Genomic DNA, 23,492 nt, shown 5'->3' with positions numbered 1-23,492 from the left:
AGCTACTGGTGACTTTATCAGTTTATGATTATACAACTAAATATAATTGAGCATGTTCCGTTTATGTTTCTATGACTGCGGGAATACTTTCACAAACGTGTGTGAAACTTGCTTCAGATTTGTCTCTATCTTTATAAAATACGGAGGGAAGGTTGGGCCGGTGAAGTATTTTCTAATACCTGATTTATATTTACGTCTGGTGATAGATAGTCTTCTGCTACTTCTGAAGTGCTTATGTTCGTCAACAGATAATGTATGTGGGTCTAACCGATTCATTTTTTGTTCGATACCCATCTTTTTCCTGTACGACAGTTATGCTAAAGATGTTTGTATTTTCACACATTCAACATATGGTTATCACAGACATCCTGAAGATGCACTGCATTTGAAGAGGGTCGGGTGTTTAGTTAAGCTTTGACTTATATCTGTGCAAAACAACAAAGCTAGTACAAATTTCTATTGCATGATTAAAAATGTTGTTGTTTTTTTTTTACAAATTACGAACATAATGTCACTACTTAGACAATTTATTTACTAAAATGCAAAAACAAAAATCTGCTTTTCAATGTCAAACACAAACATTTTCAAACTGTGCAAGTCCGCTACACTTTTTCGAACATGTCGTGTTTTTTTAATAGTGTTTTGTAGGTTGTGATATGGGCAATATTTATGGTAAACCTTATTTTTATGGGTGCCGTTAATAGAACTAAATTAGAGCGTGAATTAAACATACTGTTTTAAATGTTCGTTTTCGCATTTAGGCAACAAATTCTCACTTTTAACTCGCCATGACATAGTAAATACCTGTCTATGTTAAAAGAAAAGACATGACATGTACCTCGTTTATACTACTGTCAATAGAAACAAAGTTCTTTGACATATTATGAACCAAATATTGTTGAATCGAAAATACTTATTCCATTGCTGTACCAAAACTGTTTCTCCGCCCCAAACTGATTTATTCGTAACTGGTTAACGCGGGTGATGTGCGTTGCTAACGAGCCACTTACAAAAACGACTGTAATTTAATAGCCACATTCGAAACGGATGGCAACAGGACATATGACATAGGATTTGTTCAACAAATACCATTAAAGTAGGTTTATAATAATTTCTAAAATACATACGCAATAAATGGAATTTATTCTCATTTCATGGTTTATGAATAATGATACCAAATAGCACACTACACCTAATTTAATTACATTCAAAAGGAAATATTACATTTTGCATAAATATGTATTTGGTTGGATCTTTTAATTAGAGTATTTAGGATATGGTTATATTTAAAAACTTAGAGATAATTTGTTTTATCTCGGATGTTTGATGTTCAATAATCGCCCCTTAAGAAAAGGTGAGTTTATTTATATTACTTGAATAAAGTGAAATTCTCATGATAAAAGAAAGGCGTATGTAATAAAATACATACGGTTGTTTTTTGTTTCGTTTTTTTTTTTTCTAAACAAAACTGCAGAAAATAGTTTTAGTGATTGACTTATTAAAGATGTATTGTAATTATTGGAGAGAATTATTCTTCGTTTGTTGATACATTTTCAAATGTCAATGAAAAAGGATGTAATTATGGTGGTTGATTTCTGCCATTTCGTGTTGGCGTGTTGGCGGGACGAAAACATGACAACACGAAAACTCGACAAAAACCTACGGCGAGTCGATTGGGGTTAGGTACGAAAGAAGGTAACCCCACATGTTAGGTGACTCAAGGCGTTTCTGCCTTTAAATGTTTGAAATACATGTATAAAACGATGGCCTCTGCTACATTTTTGAGCCCAGATTTTGAGGTACGGGGGTTGGGTATTTCGTGTGAATAAGTTAATCTTCATTGAGGCCCACGCATATACGTAATTATTTTTCTATTTGTGAAGGCTCAGGTCCTGGGCCGGGGTCGATGGCCGTGCAACCCCATGCCCCCCCCCCCCCCACCCCCACAACCCCAAAGTGACCTGTACTCGTCATAGGTGCCCCAACTTAACTATTTTGGCAAAGGAATAATATATTTTTCACAATTCAGGCCCAAAATGCAACAGATTCCATCATTTCATTCCTATATTTCAAAAATGTCCTTGAGGATACCCCTGACCCCCTGAATAGGAGAGCATGACCCCCTAATGTATCTCAAATTTTGGAAAAATGCAGCAGGGACCACCATTTCATACCTATATTTCAAAAATGAAAAGGGAAAAGACCCTGTGACTCCACTGTCTGGAGGAGGTTAACACCCGTACCTCAAAATTGGTAGCAGAAGCCACCATTTTATATATATATTTCAAATATTTAAATGCAAACACGCCCTGACCCACCTAACATGAGGGGTTAACCCCTTCCGTACCTAACCCCACTCGGCTCGCCGATGCCGCCTTCATTCTTCAACTGTTGCCGCTCCCCGCACCCCAATCAAATATTTTTGGACCCGGGTCAGTAATACATACACTTCGTATTCTTAAAACGATACCTGACATCTGACAATGTCATATTATTGTACTGTTTTATAATCTCAAAACTCCTTATGCAGCTTTAGTGAATATAAATTTTGAATTGGCGGTTCGTTCGAATAGAAAGAAAAATGCTTCTAAAACCCTTTGCCACTGGCTTCAGAATAACTCTACATTTTATATGAGATGTCTGAAAAGAATTTGTTGTGTTTTCATGTTGTCATGTCGGCGGGGCGAAAACACGACAACGCAGAAACTCGACATATAATGTATTTGTCGTGTTTTCGTGTTGTCGTGTCGGCGGGGCGAAAACACAACACAAAAAAACACGACAAATACCTAATTTGTCGAGTTTTCGTGTTTTTGCCCCGCCGACAGAAAAACACGACAAATAAAGGGCGCCGACACGACATATTTACACCCGCCAACACGAAAATTCGACAGATAAATCTGTCTTGTCGGCGCCCTTTAAACGTCGAGTTTTCGCGTAAAACTTGTCGTGTTTTCGTCCCGCCGACACGACAACATGAAATGGCAGGAAATACTTTGAATTTCTACGGAATAGTAAGCATCTGAGTTATCCCTTACCATGCCAAATTTCTATAATGAACTTGTCCATCTTTCAATTCAAACAGTACCATTAACCGTTAAAAGGGGTGCTTACAAAACGTTACTGACTGAATGGCGAACAGTGTAGATCAAAATCAGACTGCACATCCAGTCGCAAAGGCAGAATAAATTGTGTCCAGCATGATAAGGATTAAGAAGGTTAGAAGTGTGTCCATATAGAAATTTTCAGCTGCATAAAACATATGTTATTAAATTCGATGTATTTCTTCTCATTCGGCGCGGAGCATTTGTTGTAAATGACGAATTTGTCCTTTCGATTTGCAAACTTTCAAACTTTTATTGTCAATGTCCTACTTGACCCATTAATATGGCATCAGATTAAAAACACGAACGAGAAAAATAAGTTTCATCAAAAGAAAGGAAGCAGGACAGAAATCAAGAGCAGAAAGTAAAAGCAACTTTTGTCGGACATCACATGGAAAATTCCTTTCCTTTTTAGTTTGATGAATATGCCTGAAAGAAATAGTTTTACTTAGCTTGTTTTTTTTTCTTGTTTTTTTTTTTCATAAACTTTAAAACATTGATTGTGTATTTTTCAAGCACATATTGATGGCTTACCAATATTATTTTAAATTTAAGCATATCCAAATATTGTTTTTCAGTGTGTTGCAATAATTACCGTTTGCGCAAATGTTACGCGCAAATAACCAATCTGTACGATTTATAAATCCTACAGCGCCAATAACCAATTTACAATTAGCGCAACGATATGTAAATCGGGTAACCTAACTCTTGTTAAACGCGCAAGATAGCTGCCCTTGTGCATTGTGTAAATCAGCCTGCGCTAAAGACCTACCGATTTCATCTTCCGACAAAATTTCATAAGAGGGCTTTTCATATAAAATTGTTTAATGATTAAAATGGCGAAAACTTGACATGCTTGAAGCTGTGAATTGCCCAGGCCGTTCTGTTTTACCTGGCGCAATCCTTTCTATCTTCTTCCCAGATTTTACGTGTACATTACATTAAATTATAAAAAGTGATCACTATATTTGTACAGACTTTTGAAGAAAATATTTACGTCCTCCGTTATTTACATACTTTTTCATTAAAAGTCGTGTCATTTGTATAGTTGTATGACGGTTTGTGTTTATTTTTTTGAAATAAAAAGTTTCAAAGGTTATGGTAACTCATCAATTATTTCATTTAAAGAATTACTACGTCCATACTGAATTTCTTCAGTTAAGATATTAATGCAAATTTTGCTACAAGCTCAAACGAAAAAAACAAATATTTTATACAGAAAGAAGCTGTAATATTGTTCGTAAATATTTGCTACAGTCAAACCAATCTACCAGTACTTTTGGTCTGTAAAACGAGAACAGTAGTATCGTCTTAAGGAGGTAAAGCCACCAGGGTGAGAATCATCTTAGTATAGTCGCGGAATAGTTTTTCTGAAAGAGGTGATTGTGCAAGACATTGTTTACTTAAATTGTTTAAGCTCTCCAAGGCACAACGTACAAGAATGAGCTTTTTAGCATCTTTAGATGTTTGTTGTATTTCATTCGGTGTACATCTTGTCCTTCTTCATCATTTAGCTTGAAAGTATCATATAGACCTTACATTCCTGATCAGACATTGATCCAACTTGATCAGAATAACGGTGCAGATAACATCTGAGCTAAGTTTGAAATCCAGTCATTTCCGATGAGCAACTGCGTCACAAGATAGAATGTATGAACAACCTTCTGTACAAATACATTTTATTCCATATGCTGAAACTAAGAATGATTAATCAAGGTCAATTTCGCATATGAGACATGATCAGTGAATAAGTAAATAAAACCTTAAAAATCCTGCACACATTACAAAGGCAATGTCTTTTTTCTCTGTTTGCCTAGGTGTACTGTTAAGACACCAGTATGTTATATCACCTTCTGTTCTATCAGTGCTTCATACACACACATACATACATACATACATACATACATGTTAAGCGCGGAGTTTCCTTTTGCTGCATCTTTCAGCAACCTTTGTACCTGTATGTCATATTGTTTTGTAATTGTTCGGATTATTTATGAAGTTCAGTAATGTGTTAAATTATGATTTTGCAAGAGCAACCCTATTCGTTACCCGTACGTAAAACTAAAACATGTACATTTTGCATATGGATATTTCAATAGAATACAGCTATTTTTTATATTCAAAATCTCATTATTGAGCAAACTTCAAATAAAGAACGAAGAAAAACCTTTAGAAGTATTCATGTTTGGCTAAAAAGCAAATTTCAATTTATGTTGAAATAGGAGAGTTATGATTCAAAAGTTCTGTTTGAAGGAATATCAAATGATCACAATGACAATAAGGAAGTAAAAATTTTCTGTTTGTCCAACTACATCTACAGTATGTGCGCTAGCCAAAAAACATTATAAATATGCAAATAAACATATTTTAACTGCTTTTGCGACTGAACAAAAAAGATACTTCATTTACATAAGATTTTCGTTGAATGTAATACACACAGCAGTTCAAAAAAGGAGCTTTCAGCTATTAAGTGATTTCTATTTAACCCGGAATAAAGAAGAAATATATATAACAATTGTACGATCATTGTACAAATGATTACGATTGCCGAATTTAGCTTAAGAGAAGCATTAAATGTAAACATTCAACGCTGGATGAAGTAGCAATTAAAAAAGGCTCGGGCATTAGAGTTCATTAAGTATGGGATACAGTACTGCCTCGAGCATAAAGTGAATATACACAATTAGGCGACATAGGAAATACAGTATTATCTCGAGCATAAACTGAATATACACATTTAGATGACATAGGAAATACAGTATTACCTCGAGCAAACAAAAAAAATACACAATTAGATGACATAGAAAATACAGTATTACCTCGAGCATAAAGTGAATATACACAATTATATGACATAGGAAATACAGTATTACCTCGAGTATAAAATGAATATACACAATTAGATGACATAGAAAATACAGTATTACCTCGAGCATAAAGTGAATATACACAATTAGATGACATAGGAAATATAGTATTACCTCGAGTATAAAATGAATATACACAATTAGATGACATTGAAAATACAGTATTACCTCGAGCATAAAGTGAATATACACAATTAGATGACATAGGAAATATAGTATTACCTCGAGTATAAAATGAATATACACAATTAGATGACATAGAAAATACAGTATTACCTCGAGCATAAAGTGAATATACACAATTAGATGACATAGGGAATATAGTATTACCTCGAATATAAAATGAATATACACAATTAGATGACATAGAGAATATAGTATTACCTCGAGCATAAAGTGAATATACACAATTAGATGACATAGGGAATACAGTATTACCTCGAGCATAAAGTGAATATACACAATTAGATGACATAGGGAATATAGTATTACCTCGAGCATAAAGTGAATAATTATACACAATTAGATGACATAGAGAATACAGTATTACCTCGAGCATAAAGTGAATATACACATTTAGCTGACATAGGGAATATAGTATTACCTCGAGTATAAAATGAATATACACAATTAGATGACATAGAGAATACAGTATTACCTCGAGCATAAAGGGAATATACACAATTAGATGACATAGGGAATATAGTATTAACTCGAGCATAAAATGAATATACACAACTAGATGACATAGGGAATACAGTATTACCTCGAGCATAAAGTGAATATACACAATTAGATGACATAGGGAATACATCATTTTTTCTATATCTACTTTATCTATCTAATCGCGAACGTTCATTTGCAACACGTGACCGTACAATATATTACGGTATTTGGATGAACGTGTGTACAAAAATCCCGTATTTTCTCTATCAGAACGCACGCGCGTACACAAATAATCCTGTATTTTCTGTATTTGGACGGTTCAACAGTCCCATGCTAAACATACGATAAAGCCCGAAACGCGTGAAAATGTTCCAAGGGTAAATCGGATGAAGTAGGCGCTCTATGTACAGAGTTTGATTATGCGTCTTGAAATCTGGATTTAATTTTAGTTTTTTGTTTACAACGCACAAAAACGATTCAAGTGATTACAATGCTATCTGATTTAGATATTAAAACGTCCGTTAATAATCAAAAACTTAAAAATACAGTAAAAAAGATCATCAGATGTTGGATTATTTAAAAAAAAAAAAATGTCGCCTAGCGGCTAGTCCAATATAGTTTCTCAGCTAGGTGCTCGTCCAAATATATCTCCGTATTGTACAGAACAATGTTAAATATCCTAATGATATCTAGTCCATATTGATGCAAAATCGAATCACTTATTAAAGCTTAAATGTTAAAACAAAATACTTAAAATATATTTTGAACTCATAAATCCTGATATTTTATTATCATGTTTCTAAATTAAGCCCTATATAGAATAGCCGTTTACTGCAGTAAAACTAAATTGTTATAATGCTTGCATTTTGTTTTCAAGGTAGACAAAATGGGTGTAGACATACAAACGTACCGCGCAAAAATCGGAACTTTCAGGCATTCATGTGGCATTGACGTGGTTACATTTGTACTTGTGGTCAACTTTAGTTATGGTCTCAAAGCTGTTGGCAGTCTTTTATTCATTGGAGTTCTTCTTATGATGGCAGGCATTGAACCAAATCCAGGACCTACGGAATCAGGTAAGAGAAACACATAACTGAAAATTATGCGTGTTCAAAATATGTATAATAAAATAATTTACACAACGTTAATGCAAAGAAGTTTAACAAATAATTCACTTTATACATATATGTTTGAACTTTGAAAAACCCTAAGTGTTTACTAGGTATGAAGTTTCTAAAATAGAAAAAAGTGGAAACTTCACAGGTCGCTCAACACGAAAGCCCAGTTTAGTTAACAACATTTAAGGCAGTTTTCCGACAAGTAATTAGCATTGTGCAACCCTGGTTCCATTGTTGCAGATGTTATTGTATCGTGATCAAGGGCAAAATGAAAATTGTGACTCTGTTTCACTGACAATGTAATGTAAATTGTTTCAGTTTTTACACGTTTTATGCCAAAATAGCGTTAACTTTTTTTACGAAGATTTTTTTTCTGTGCTTATGCATTACGCTGTTACTACATCAAAAGTACAAGGTATTCTGATACAATCCAACCAATAGTAGTGCATGTAGTAGTATTACAAGAGCTGTCACAGGAGACGGCACGCTCGACTATTTCGATGCTGGATATTGAAAATGAGCACATCTTAGGGAGCTGGAGCTGTCACCTGAGTGTTTTATGGCTCCAATGTGGATGAAGGTAGTGAGCAATAGCTTATGTTTGTGTCAAAAAAACTATGAAATAAGAAAGGTAAAGATAAAGTTATCAAAACATTAAATAAGTATAATTCTAAGCGAAAAGGGGGCATAATTAATAAAATATTGTGTCATTTGACGTGGGTGATGATGTGTAACAATTATTTTAATTTCAATCAAACCCATTTAGAAAAATCTGAGATAGAGTGAAAGTGCACACAATTTTAACATAAAATTCTAAGTATAAAGGGGAAATGATTCATGAAATGCCGGTGCTAAAGTTGTGGTCCTTGTGTTATATGATGTGAATGATGATGTTGAACAAATATTTTAAGTTTGAATCAAATACTCTCTGTAATAACAAAATGCAAAAGCATCAAAATTAACCTCAAGTTCTAAGTAAAAGGGGCACTATTCATGAAAAATTGGTGTTATGGACCTTGTGTCATATGATGTGGGTGATCAGGTGGAACAACTATTTTAAGTCTGAAACAAATCCATTTAGTAATAACTGAGATAGAGTGAAACTGAACCAAAACCTTAACTTGAAATTCTAAGTAAAAAGGGGGATAATTGATGAAATATGTGCACAATAGTTACAACCCTTGTGCCATATAACGTGGGTGATGATGTGGTACAACTGTTTAAGTCTGAATCACATCACATCCATTCAGAGATAGTGTGAAAGTAAAACCTGAAATCCTAAGTAAAAGGGGACATAATTCATGGATATTGGTTCGAGAGTTATGGACCTTGTGTCATATGATGTGGGTGATGATGTGAAACAACTATTTTAACTTTGAATCAAATCCATTTAGTAATAACTGAGATAGAGTGAAAGTGCACCAAAACTTTAACCTGAAATTCTTAGACAAAAGGGGGATAATTCATGAAAAATTGGTCCAAGAGTTATGCCTTCGTGCCATTTGATGTCAGTGATGATAAGGAATAACTATTTTAAGTTTGAATCAAATCCATCTAGTAATTACAAAGATAAAGTGCATCAAAACTTTAACCAAAGTGAGGACGCGGAAGGACGCCGACGCCGACGCTGTGTCGAGTAGGACAGCTCTCTATACTTCGTTTAGTTGAGCTAAAACGAACAAAAGTATGAAATAATAATGGATAAAAAAGACATCAGATGCCAAAATATTCACGCAACAGTACAAAACGCAGCTTTTACAGGACATAAGAGCTTCACTACTGAGAAAATAAGTTAGGTTGATTTAAGACATACGTTTCGAACCACAAATTATGATGTGAAAAGTGAAATGATAGGTGAAACTAGAGAACAAACGTTGTATCTAAATTGTATGAAAGGAAATGTAACATTCTCACTGGTCACATGACTCCTCATATTAATATACCGTCAGTTGAAACTAAAATAATGATGTATGCTAATGCACGTGAATTATTCAATATATGTATAAAATGGCGGCCTTAAAGGTGCCTAATATTTAATACAAAGATTGTTCCTTTAATTTTGAAAGTAAATTCTTTAGGAAATACTCAGTCGACGAAGATAAAAGTAACAGGTATACCAAAGACAGCAGACGCCGAAATTCTTACCTTTTTCTTTGAAAACACAAAAAGAAAAGGAGGTGGCACGGTGAAGCAAGTTACAGTTGATAATGACAGAAATTCAGCTATTGTCGAATTTGAGAAAGCAGCAGGTAAATGTTATCATAATTATTTTGTTGTGTGTTGTTGAAAGTAAAATATCTTAAACGACCTGCTTGGAAGTTTTACTTTTAAAAATAAATTTTCACAGCTCCGAGGTTCTTGAAAAGGCTGTATCTACATGTTTTGATACTAATTTGCGTTTGCATGCGTGTTCGTTTAGGTGTGGTTTGTTCATATGAACGAATTGTAATGGCGAAATAAGTGTTTTTATGTGAGATAACACTTGTCTTGGTTATCAGGAAAATGAATGATATCTTTGATTAATGAAAGAAAACGATAGTGCAAAAAGAGCATTTGCTCAAAATTACTTTATTACAACGAATAACTGTATGTATGAAAACACAATCGATACATTTTCTCTTCACAGCTGTTGACAGAGTGATGAAACAGCAACCTATAAAAATACTTGAAACTGAAGTAAACGTTTGAAGTTTATGGTAGGTATTCTTCCTTGTTTATATTTGATCTAAATCATGTATCTATTTGTGTTAAATAATAAATGCTTTGCCGAAGGACTGAAGAAGATATCAACTACCTTTTTAAAGTAAACAGTACAAGTCTGTCTTAGCCTTAATGTTACGAATTCGAAAATCAATGGAGAGGTTTCCTCCCCTTGATAAATTAGAATCAGAAATGCTCTTTATATGCTACCTTTCATAATTTATATATCATGATATTGAAGTCAATGCGCAATACTACTTGTATCAAGTTAAATGTAGGTTGAAGCCTACTCCATCCAAAGGCACCCGTCACACAATAGAAAACTCACGACAACCTGCTTGCCTTTTTATCATCTTTTTTCTTTTTTTATATTTTTTTTTATCCTGTAGAACTTCTATAGTAAAGTCTTACAGTATCAATGACAATTTTGGTCTCACAAGCAAGACTTTGTATTGTTTTATTTTTCTCTCTAAACTCAGTAAATAGTTCTATAGTCCTGATCAGTTTTAGGCGAAAAGATCAGTATACTTTAAAGTCATTTGCTTATTCCTCAATTATTATACATAATGTTGGAATGGAATGTGTTTAATTTGAAAAAGGTCAAGCCAAACTTTTTTTCACCTGTATCAATAATAAGGAAGATTGATATAAAGGGAAGTCAAAACTTCAAAAGAACGATAATAACTGAATACGTTTCATATAAATATTTTAGAATATCATCTTTTAATATGTAAATGAATTTTTGTGATCTAAAGCAGTCTTACAAAGGAAAACAACTCAGCCAGAAAGTTTGTAGCATAAGCTACAGTTTTTATCTCCCGTTAGTTATCTTGCTTTTCCTTGTTTACAAGCTAGAAAGTCCGTAATATTAGCTACATTTTTATCTATCCTTCGAATTTTTGCTGGCAATAAAATATACGAATATTATTATTGTAATTCACTGACCGAGGTCAACATGTAATATGTGTAATTGTGTTTGTAAAAAAATGAATTTGAATCTGTAAAATGAAGTCTCTAGAGATAAAATATTAACTACAAAAACGTTATATTTTATAATAAAACGTGCGTGAAATGCATTTGAACAATAGCCGTTAATTTAGGAAATTACCAGTACTTGTTTTTTAGTATTTATAAGCTGATAGATTTGTATGGAGAAATATGCACGAGTTCTGCAGCGGAAACATTGCGCGACTTAGGAGCGCAATATTATTCCGCGAAAGAACGAGTTCATATTTTTAATGCAAATCTAATAATCTTTTTACATCTATTACATATGCATCTGCAATTAATATCATTGTATAACTGATTAAAGGTTCTTGGTGGTACGCCTGGGGTAACAAATACTTCAGCTTATTTTTTCAGTTGATACAATTACTACACGACCAACAAGATCAAAGTTTCGGGACTACCAGACAGTGCAAACATGAATTCCTTATTATGTTTTTCGCAATGAAGACAAGGTGGCGGTACAGTAAAGAATGTGACGATGTATAGTGACAAACACTGTGCTGTTATTGAATTTGAAGAAGTGAAGGTTCAGAAATTATTTTTGTTTGTAAAATTATTTGTTTCAATTCCTATGAACTGTTTTGAATGACTGAAAAAAGGTGTCTTCTTCCAAATATACATGAAATAGAAATATTAGATATTTGGAGTATATTTGAAAATACATTTCATATTAGATAATAGTCCACTAGAGAAAGTAATTTGGTAAATTCAATTGCAATGTGATTACACTGTAAACCTAGACTGTATCCCTTTTGCCGTCTTTTGTTTTAATAAACAAAGGTAAAATTAATCGAACTAAGAACAGTTTTCCGCTTTGACAATTCAGTTGAATGTGGCATGTTTCAGGATAAAATTAGCGAAATCATTAACATATGCAGAATGTTTACCTTTTCTACAAAAGCATAAAAAGCATAAACGAAACGTGTTTCTGGGTAATAAAACTTTTCTGGGACATTTAAGACGACGTCAGTAATTAGGTCCGAGATAAAGAAAATGATAGTCGACTCGAAAGTCCGAGCCTTTTCAATATCGGATACCTCCCTTCTGCTATAACATATGATTGTTTGCCTTCAAAACAGTTTTTAAAAATAACAAGCGACATCAATAAATTAAAGCGGCATGCCTCCAGATCGTTCGACAACAAAAAAAATATAAAAAAATGTTTAGATGTCTTGAAATAAATGCTATATTTCTTAAGAAGGCTTTAAAACTTAATTACTGACAAACTTTATGTTACGGAAATTCATGAGAATTTGCTGCTTTTACTCCTTTTTACGATGAGAATCGAAAAGCGTTTGTAACGATTTTACTCCAGGTCAACTGTCTCGATTATAAATATTTATATTTTGAAGTCATTATTCACTGCTTAAGCTATAGCGCTATTGTTTACGACGACGGTCCGGGGTTCGATTCCCGACGCAGTCATCTTTTTTTCTTGATTTGGAATTTTTCAAATATTCAAGAAACAAAAAATCATATTCTAATGTTCATAATATGACCAAAACTTAAATTAAAAGAATTTGAAAGATTATTTTTTAGCCAAACGGGAGGCATGCTGCTTCAAAAATAAAAGCATGTCCATGTTTTGTTTTCTCTTTACAGCTGTTGAATTCGTCTTAAAAAATCAGCCACTTTTGATACGCGGAAAAGAAGTGAGTTTGGAAGCAATAAGTAAGTTATGACTTGGTTGATAAATGATGACTTATCTGCAAAACGTCAATGTTTTTTTTTTTTTGTGCCAAACTTAATATGACTCAGATACCGTAGTGGTTAATACTCGTTTATATTTTCTTTAACTAAATGTCCAAAAGAAGGAGTATGCCCCTTTGCAAATATGTAACGATCTAGTAGCCAATAGATCGATCGGTTGAGAAACAAAGTGGTATTAGATAATTATCTTTATCTGCCGTTGATCTAAAGGCATAAAACTAACAAAACAACATTTTCAGTGGTCTGTGTTTTATGGGTTAGATGACCAAAAGAATTCTTATAGCTATGAAGAAAGCGAGTGTGGTCAGGATAGCTATGTCAAATCCGAATGTTCTCTGCGTCAATTGCTAGTAAATACAGCAAGCTTGAGGACTATTGTCTTCCATTTCTGTTTTATTTGAGAAAGTGTCCGTTGCGTGCAGAGAATATATGTCTGTTACTTCTACGATGGTACCTTAGGTTCAGTTGTTGCTGTCACATGATTATTGTTTGATAGACAAATTTAAAGTGGCCTACGAAAAGGGAGATTGGAATCACCTTTTAATCACAGCTTTGGGTCATTTACATCAAATTGAAGGTAGAACTCTTTCTACTGAGAACGTCATCCGGCTGGCATTCAGAAGATAGTTGGCTGACTCGGGTACCCGCACGTACAATGTATAATACTTAGGATTTTCATTCAACATTATAGTTGGAAACTTGTCAACTCACCTCCTTTAAGTTAATGAAAATCAACAAGAAAGTAATGACCGGTAGTGATGTTGTTGTTGATGATGTTTCATAGTTATCAGTATATAGGGCTATATTTTCAATTTGATAAAAATGCATTCATTAAGAATTCGAAATGAGTGATTAAGCTGGTTTTTGAAGATGCACTACCTATGCCATGCAACGAGTTTCTAAATTTACTTACTGATTTGTTAGTCATGTTCGGAATTAATAATCATATTTAAAGTAGCATACAGCGAGTGATTCATAAATTAACTTTGGATCAACATACATGAGCTAATTAGCTTTTCCAAATACATAAGTTAATAGTTGTAAGTGTTCATAGTCATCGCACTTGCGCTTTAAATGTGGCTGTATTTGATCGTTCGCGACGATTATTTCTACGTAACAGATAATAGAGTCCTTTTGTATTTACTTTGATTTTAAAAATCGTTGCAGTCCATGAAACGGAGGACAAGTTAAATTCAATCAAAGTATCGGGCCTTCCTGAAGGGGCAATTGGCAAAGCCTGTCTTCAGATATATTTTGAAAATGTGGACAAAGGTGGTGGAAAAGTAAAGGAAGTATATATCAACAAAGACGAGTGCTCTGCGATCATTGAGTTTGAAGAGAAAAATTGTAAGTCCTGCGTAAAAGGTATTTGCATACTAATGATTAAGAGTGAAGTATACCTTTGAGCAGCAAGTTACATTCAAAAGTGTTAACATCATGTGAAAAAAAAATACAAACCTGTATATAACGACCACCGTTAGGAAAGCCAAAATGAGGTCTTTATTGGGAGGTGGTGTTTTTTCACAGATTAAAATACATTGTACATCTTAAAATCGGAAACAAAACATGTGGTCTTTAGAGCCTGGTGGTCTCTGTTCAGAGGTGTTTTTTACACAGGTTTGACTGTATATGCAAATACATGTCGCCCGTTATATTTTAACTGGGAAGTTTTAATGCTATGTAACGCATTCGACAAATTCCTTTCGACATCAACTGTCACTTTCCTGTAAGAAACGTCTTTGATCTTAAGACTGATTTCAAAATGAAATTTCCTTATCTGAAGAACCGTTTACATCGTTCAATGTAGTTTCATAGATAACCAAATGATTGACTATAAAACAGTGGCATACTTAACATACTTTTTAACAGATTCTATTTAAGCAGGTTTTGAATTACTTGAAACACATGATTGAACCAGAAATGATAGGTCTTCATAGAATTACTACTTGTAGATGATTTGTCCGTGCATTAATTATATATAAGCGGAATATTTATTCACTAGTGCGATATTCCTAATATCACAAAAAATACACGTACGTGTGATATTTATAAAGCGGACATGTTTTTTTCCTTTCTTAAGATAAAATATGCCCTATGAAAGGTTTTGTAAAATTGTATCATGGCATTTGTTAACAGACAAACTGTAAATTAAGCTATTGACCTATTCGAACATACTTTCAGCTAATTATTTGAAATAAGTAGTATAGTAATATAACATTTTCAATATCACCGGTTTAATCATTGTTTTCAGCTGTTGACATTATTTTGAAGAAGCTGCCAATAACTATTCTTGACACTGAAGTGGTTGTAAAACGATTCAGTTAGTACCCTTTAAATATTTTGATCTGTAGGGTTTAACGTCGCACCGACACAGTTATAGGTCTCTGTAAATATGGATGGCTGTATTCATATCTCAAGTTTTAAAAACAATTGCCAGCGGATTATTAAATGTTTTTGTCTCTACCAAATGGGTTTGGAATCCTTATAACTAAACTTTTGACACTGTTTTAACATATATTTTCTCATACTCTATAATTCTATCTTTATGTTCTTGTATCCGTCCGGGATCCAGTGTGTTTGAAAGGCATTCTTTAGATGTTTTTCTTTAATATCTCACTTATATATATATATAAGTTCAATCTCCAAGGAAGTGTACAAAATGTATATGTATATGTTTTTCAAATAACGGTTTGTTATTATAGGTGATAGTACCTCATTCCCTTGTCCCACAATGCCTGAACTGCAGGGTATTTTATCTCAAGATAGTACTCATACAACGGGGACAATACAGGAATCGGTTGAAGACAATTTCCCAAAACCTGAAAAGGCCCGGATTCCAGGTAACGTGACTAAAACAGCTTCTTGTCAACAATATTATGCTCTCTTAACATTCTGATATATTTTGACAGAATCTATAACTGCATAATGGGAAAAACTAATCTTAAATACTCTGTCTCAAAATGTCAGGACTATATCCTTTGGGCATCAAAGAGAACCTCCGGTATATTCGCTTTGTGTATAACTAATACAAACCAATTTGTCAGGAAGATTTATCTCTACAGCTACAAGAATATTGCAACATTTGGTTCAAAGTCATATAAGACATGTTTCTAGACATGTATAAAAGTCTTTAATTCAATTTATGGAACTGAAATAAAAACTTTGAAAACAGCATAAGAGGACGAAAACTCGTAGCACCTAACACAATACCAAGCTCCAACGTGACACTTGAGAGCCAGAGTTATTAACATTTCTGGATCGAACTGAGCACAAGTTCAATGTTTTGTATTGTATTGTACCCAAATTAATACTCTGGTGGATCGAAGTCATGTAGAAATGTTTTTGCACGTACTATGACTTTTCCCCTAGTGGTATTTTAAATGAACTTTGTACAAATATTCAAAATAATTGTGTAGGTTAATAACATATGTTACCTTAAATAAAGTTGCAAAGCTTGTTCGACCAATTGTCTGCTTTTACTCCGTATGTATCAAAAAAAGTGTTCAAGCGACCTCGTATATGATAAGACATCAAAAGGTAGATTGGGCAATATCTTCGAAGACATGTTGTTTCTGTCCACATTATGTCAAATATCTACACCGTGTATAACTGAAATTGTTCACTCTTTCCTTTCGATATGGTCTACATTGATATTTTTCAAATCTAAACTAATTATATATAAAAATACGTTTTCGTTCGATACAAATATACTGGTGTCATTTAAGCCAATGTTCCGACTTTCTCTAACCCTGTAACGCAAGAATCACAAGGTCTGGTATCTGATACTTGAAGCTGTTGAAACCAATATGACAGGCACTAGTGTTCAAAAACTTGAACAAACACCAAATCGAGGTAGTCCATATATTGATTCGTTTTATTTTTAATATACTCCATAACATCTTATATAAATGTCACATTAGTTCCTTTTACATCTATTATGGATAAAGTGAAAAAGGGCCCGTTCCGGCTGAAAAACAGTATGGACACCAACCTGTGGTCGTTCACTAGCACATCTGGTATACATGTCCGTTGTTTAACTTGCATATAATAACAATTTTTTCAGTAGCGGTTTTAAAAACTGCTGTGGATACGACTAAAATTCCGTAGATCCAAGATCAAGATTTACGTTCCTGTATAGTCTCAAATTCCTTTATGCAATGAGGGACTATAAAATCACAACATGCTGGTCCAAACAATTACAATTAGGGTTTAGGAGTTATATCATCAAAACACAAAATATTTGATAAACGAACAATATTTACAACATTCTACCTGACCATGACATCCCAAACAAAGGATACAAAGGTATTCTGAAAACATTTACTCCCTTTAAAGTGAATGCCACCTAGTGGGACATTATCGCAAATGCATCAAAACGAACATATGTAGCAGTTCTTAAATATGGTGAGGTTTTAAAGGTATTTAACTGTCAGAAAATGTGACCCATTGTGCAGTCCTTTTCATGAATTCAATGTAGTACCAGTATAGTGACATCCGTATTGTAAATATATAATTTACATGCTATATGATTTCATATGAAACAATCCTTTCTTTCTCTGATTTGGTGTCGTTTGATTTTGTTTCACAAAATGTAAGGCCAAGTGTTAAACATATAAGGAACAAATTAATTGTATAACGTTACAAACCAGTGGTATTGGTTTGATGACAATTTCGTAACGTAGAACACATTTTTCAAGACAAAACACGTTTTTCTTAATAACGTCATCTTAATTGTTTATGTATTATTCAATAAAATTGCCGGCCAAGATCTTCGAGCTGCCAAAATAGCAACACATAGGTTGACCATTGACTAAGATTATATTTCTTAATTTTATTCAACCAGAACCCAGCTATCCTGACGATGGCATAGATGAACCAAAACGAAGAAGTGTTAGAGACATGGTATCTGATTTCAGCAAAGTAGTTGTGGAAAGGTCTTCAAGTGACCAAAAGCTGTCACTAAATCCGATGGACACAGTTAGAAAAAAAGGTTTGTATTTCACATTTTCAACCTAATTATAATTTAATTGTCGATTAAACAGATGTTTCCCTTGAACTAATGACGGATGATTAAATGAAATGTGCCAATGACTTCATACGTTTAAAAGCATCGATTTTATTCGATTTTATTATTAGCTCAATTTTGAGTCGATCAACTAAACGTTCCATTTAAATTTTCAGCAAATTTGAAACCCAAGTATTCTGTGTCGTTGGCCAGACTATTGGTATTAGCTCGACTTTGCGGTGTCGCCGACAGTTAAAGTTTTTGAAAAGTCAAATATGTTACTATCAAAGCAATTGAGATGAAACTTAAAATAGTTATTCACTATCAAAGTCTTAACCAGGAGGAATAATCCACATAACTTTGTTTTGATTTGACAGAGTTATGCACCTTTTTAACTTCGATTCTGGTAGTATATAGATGTTACTGGCAAAGCTCTAATTCAGTGTCAAGCACTGAGAAAAGTCGAGCGTGCTGACTTGTGTTTATCGTCAGTGCGTCCGGTAATTAGTCAGTCAAGTTAGGACATAAATATGTACAGTCTGTCACTCATTTCGTCACTAGCAAAATGTGCTTTTCAAAGTTTTGTTTCTTGAAAACCTCACGTTGGCAAAACCAGCATAAATTACGTTAAGAATAGTGTAAATACCTACGCTGAAACCTTTAGATATGTAAAAGCGACTGTTCTCAGAAACACGTGTGCATGTCTCTCAACAATTCCATTCAATATTACATTTGATATTTAATTCATTTAGATAATTATGCGATTTTGTAAATAATGTTTAGGCAAATATTGCAAATGCGAGAATAATCAAGTGGATTCAGCTGTAAATTAAAAATTACAGGCCAACAATATATGTAATAAATATATTGCATATGTTACGGAAATTCTTTTGACAAGAAAAACAAGGATAAAAAGAAGGCCATTCTCACTATTAGTTCTGACTGGAAACATACTTATATATACTTATATTTTCAATGTGGAAAAATTAAAACAAATCGTTGTTATTTAACAAGGTGATGACTCCTCAGAATCTCTGGTATTGGTATCTCAAGATGGTGATCATGCAACGGGAGCAGCAGCACAGGAGTCCGTTAAAGCACATTTGCGAAGCGCTAGGGTTCTAAAACCTGAAAAGCCCCCGAAGCCAGGTATTTCATTTTCAGTTTTGTTTTGGTGTTATCTATACTTTGCAACATTTCTGTACTAGCTGGCTAGTTTATAAATGGAAAAATACTAACTCTCATCCGATAAGAGAAGTCCCATTATGTCTGAAAAGATGTCAGTACTATATGTTTCGTTCACATTTAGCAACACAAAAATTTTCGTAGGACTACACTTTTTATGTCTTTGTAGCAATCTAAAGACTTGGTCTGGTGCGAAAATATGGGAGACAAAATAATCACAAAACTTTGATTTTAATTTCAAACAGCACGACAGAATATGATGGATATAATGGACGTCACTTTTTCAAAAGTATGTTAACTATCTTCCTATTCTTTCCTCAACAGCAGCAATGTTTCATTCTGTTGTGACAAAAGGCCTGTCTTGACGGTTACTTGAAACGTTTTTGATCTTCTTGAAATTTCAACCAAACGAAAAACTGTTCTAAATGTCACTACAAAACCGCCATGAATACAATAAAATGAATGTAGAAATTATCAATTTTGGAGATAGCCGTAAAGAATCTAGTAAAACCTTATTAGAAGTTTCTTTCGAAGCATAGAACGTAGACAGGCAAATGATAGCAGGCTCAGTTTGAACGAGTCTGTTCATGTGAATTACCGAAATGTGATTCTTTTGTTACGCACGCACACCCCGCCCCCTCTCCCACCCCCTTAGTACCGGCTGAAGCGAAATTCTGCTAAAGTAAATTTGAATGAGCTCAAAGATCCTAAAGGACTAGAAAGTATAAGACCAAGCACGGGGAGACTTTTATAGACGCCACTCGGCACGCAAAGACTGTTGTTGTGATAATTAATCAAATCTGTAAGAAGATAATTGGAAGCTTTCAATGCTATTTATCAAAATAAAAGCTGGGTTTAATTGTTAAATTAGCCTGTTGATGAGAGGTACTGAAATGTGCTACAAAACACACACTACCTGACACCAGCTTAAGAAGATTCTATGAGTAGAGCCATGATGTCTTTTTTTCTTTTACGTTTCTTTACATGTATAGCATTGAAATATAGCCACTTTATATGATTGTGCATAATTCTACAAAGGATAACTTGGTCGTTTGTAACAGGATTAAATCGATATTTTACAGGTTTGTTGTGTAAACGTTCGTTATCATGTTCATTGAACTCCCGTGCCGCTATGCATGATGGCATCTATGGACTATTAGTAATAGAAATTATTGACTCACCCAAACCCCACTGATTACATATGAAAAATTCTTCTTCATACAATCCTTGCATAATTGGAGTTTGTTTTCAAACGATAAGGAACAAATCATCCAGGTTAGACGATAATGTAGAGATAGTATCTGTTATTTTCAAAAAATAGGTATGAAGTTAAAAAACTTTGAAATACAAGCAAATATACATATATTTCTCTAAATTAGATATATTTACAATATTTTAACCAGAAGTGTATAGTTATGAGCGTTTGATATTTTCATATTAATGAAAAATTGCGATCTCAGTAATGTAGCTCTTCTTGGACATGTATAGCAGAAATATCAAAAGGACGTCATCTTAATACCTAAACGTCACAAGCTTGGGCCCCTGCTCTTCCTTGAATATATAAATTACCTCCCGAAAAATATCAAGTCTAAAGTGCGTCTATTCGCAGATGATATTGCAATATACATGTCACTTACCTCTGGCAGACAATTAATACTTAAACACTAGAGTTGGACTGGGATTAGGAATTCAATCCCTCCAAGTGTCAAGTTATCCACGTCACTAGAAGGAAGCATCCTATTCCCTTACAGTACTACCCGCATATTTCTGCCACGAGATAGCTAGATAGCTATCGCGATGATTAAAAAAAAACTTGATAAAGCGAAGTTTCCTAAAAAAAGATTATCACAATAGTCGAAATTTCACTGCAAATATTATTGCGATAATTTACATTATTATCTTGATACTTTTTACATAAGTGCCCACAACTGCCATTTATTATCTAGAAAAAGAAATCTTGATATTACGAACTTTTCTGAAAGATTTCCTGGAAATATTTTTGAACTTATATACAACCTTCAAATACATGCTGTAACAGAATGCAAATATTTACGCTCTGACCGGGACTCGATCCCAGGACTCTCACACGTAAAGCAGATACTCTTCCACTTCGCTATAACAACAGTATCTATGAGTAACAAAAACAGTATAAGTCCGCCCTTACTGTCTATCCGACTACATTACGTGAACTGGAACAATTTAAAGACAATAACGTGTTCGGAGTACTCCGGATTATCGGCGTATTTTTGTGTACAGAAAAATATAATCTAATTTTGCCAACAATTTTAATCTGTCGAAACTGCCCAAGTTTTTCTGAAGTGTTATTTAGAGAATTTACTTTCTAACTGGTAATACCAGTTAAATATAACTTACACCGATTCTTTTATATTTGCCCCTTTAGCAGCAGTCGACAAACGGCAAAGACAGCGTGTTTGTCCAATTTAAGCAATATTTTACATATGTTGAGAGGATTTCAATTGATAGGAAATTACAGTCACAAACTGTCACATGCAGCCATTAGTATTTGTGGATCAGTATTATCACCTAGATTGACTGTCAATGATTTTAGACCCAGATTCCATTGTTTACATTTTCACTCGATGCACTTGTTAAAACAACTTTATTTGCAAAATATCAAAATACATGAAGAACTCTTGTACGGTCTCTAGATATGATGTACCATAGTCAATGATTCATGGACAATGCCCCTCTCCCTCTCGAATCAAGGTCATGTAGGAAATGTTTTATGTACGTATAGTAACTTCTTTGTCACAACAGCAGAAATCATTAAGAGATGTACTGCGATCGTAAACATCTTTCCGTACATAGATTCCATATTTTTTCTGCCTCTTTCGGATCATATATTTACAGTGCAACCTCTGTAGAGCAACACCCTTTGAGAGATACACATATTGACTGTTATGTAGAGGTTGTTGTTCTGAGAGGTAAATTTGATGTTGTTGTTATAGAGAGTTTTTTTTATTAAGAGAGGGCCGCTCTGGAAAGGTTTATTCAATCAATATGTTTAACATAAACTAAACCCAATGAAAACATGCACAATAGCAATAGCACTATAAACGTGGCTGTGAGTGTGATACTGCAACAGTGGCAAATGTGAAAGATGTTTATGTAGATTCTTAATTTTAACGATATCAACTGGTGTGTGTTTTTAACTTTCAACAGCGAAGAAGCCAACAAAACGAGAGCATAATTTCGAAAGACCAGGCATTGATCACAAGTATACAGATGGTGAACGTAACACGTCTCAGTTCCTGACAATGCTAGATATTGACATTTCTAGTAATTCACAACAGCAGAAAATTAAAGTTACAGATGATGGCAATAGTGAATCAGGTTTGTATACATTCCCTTATTTAGTAAACTTTGTAAATATTATCATTTTAGCATGAATTTCATCAACAGGTTCCTTTCTTTTTTGTACCATTTCATGATTTAATAGTTGTTTCAAACATGTTCATAAGGAGCTGTTTAGAAGTTTCGTCTCAAAGCATAATGTGGCAATGTTATTGATATGACTGTTTCTTTTATAAAGGCAGGTGTTACGTGTTTAGAAATGTTTGTCTCTATTTCTTTGCTTTATAAGTTTATGGCGCTTTCAAGTCAAACAGATTTAGTAGAGGTTATAGGGCTTTCATTCCAAATTGTTATTACGGCGGAAGATTCCAGCGTGCCTTTCTGTGTATATATTTTAATGGATTATTACGAAACATATTTATATTTTATGTATTTTCCTTCCTTAGGTCCTAACTTAAGCTTCTGTTCTGAAGTTTCTGGATTGAAATGTCTTGGAAATAGAAATGATACAACACGAACAGAATTGACAAATTGTAAATCCAGTCCACCTGTCCTCAAACAGGTTGCTTCTGTTGGTAGTTATCCAGTGACAGGTAAACACATAATTCTACTTTGTTTCATTGTAATACTGAATAAAATATTTGTAAACAGTTGCCCCACTCACCCACCCACCTCCGCCATAAATATTAGTTGACAGATTGCAAGACTACCTATTGTCGTGATGAGGCGATATTTCCTTGACGAACACGCTTAACATATCTAAATCAAACATGTTTGTACATCATGCGTTATTAATATTGGCACTTCTATGATT

General features: G+C 33.8%; 1 protein-coding gene across 1 annotated transcript; it reads left to right on the top strand.

Moving 5' to 3' along the window:
- Nucleotides 1–995: 995 nt before the first annotated feature.
- On the top strand, nucleotides 996–23,271 carry LOC123532348 (uncharacterized; the record flags this gene model as incomplete). Its single annotated transcript, XM_053534531.1, has 13 exons — nucleotides 996–1,100; nucleotides 7,519–7,713; nucleotides 9,834–10,004; nucleotides 10,382–10,437; nucleotides 11,768–11,777; nucleotides 13,066–13,134; nucleotides 14,341–14,520; nucleotides 15,425–15,493; nucleotides 15,876–16,013; nucleotides 18,017–18,163; nucleotides 19,193–19,327; nucleotides 22,547–22,717; nucleotides 23,125–23,271. Coding segments are annotated over exons 2-13 (1,483 nt in total), but the record flags the coding sequence as incomplete, so codon positions are not given.
- Nucleotides 23,272–23,492: the final 221 nt, after the last annotated feature.

This window comes from Mercenaria mercenaria, unplaced genomic scaffold (genome assembly GCF_021730395.1).
Source record: "Mercenaria mercenaria strain notata unplaced genomic scaffold, MADL_Memer_1 contig_3777, whole genome shotgun sequence".
In the NCBI taxonomy this organism is placed as follows: Eukaryota; Metazoa; Mollusca; class Bivalvia; order Venerida; family Veneridae; genus Mercenaria; species Mercenaria mercenaria.
This window is presented reverse-complemented; position numbering and strand designations above follow the sequence as displayed.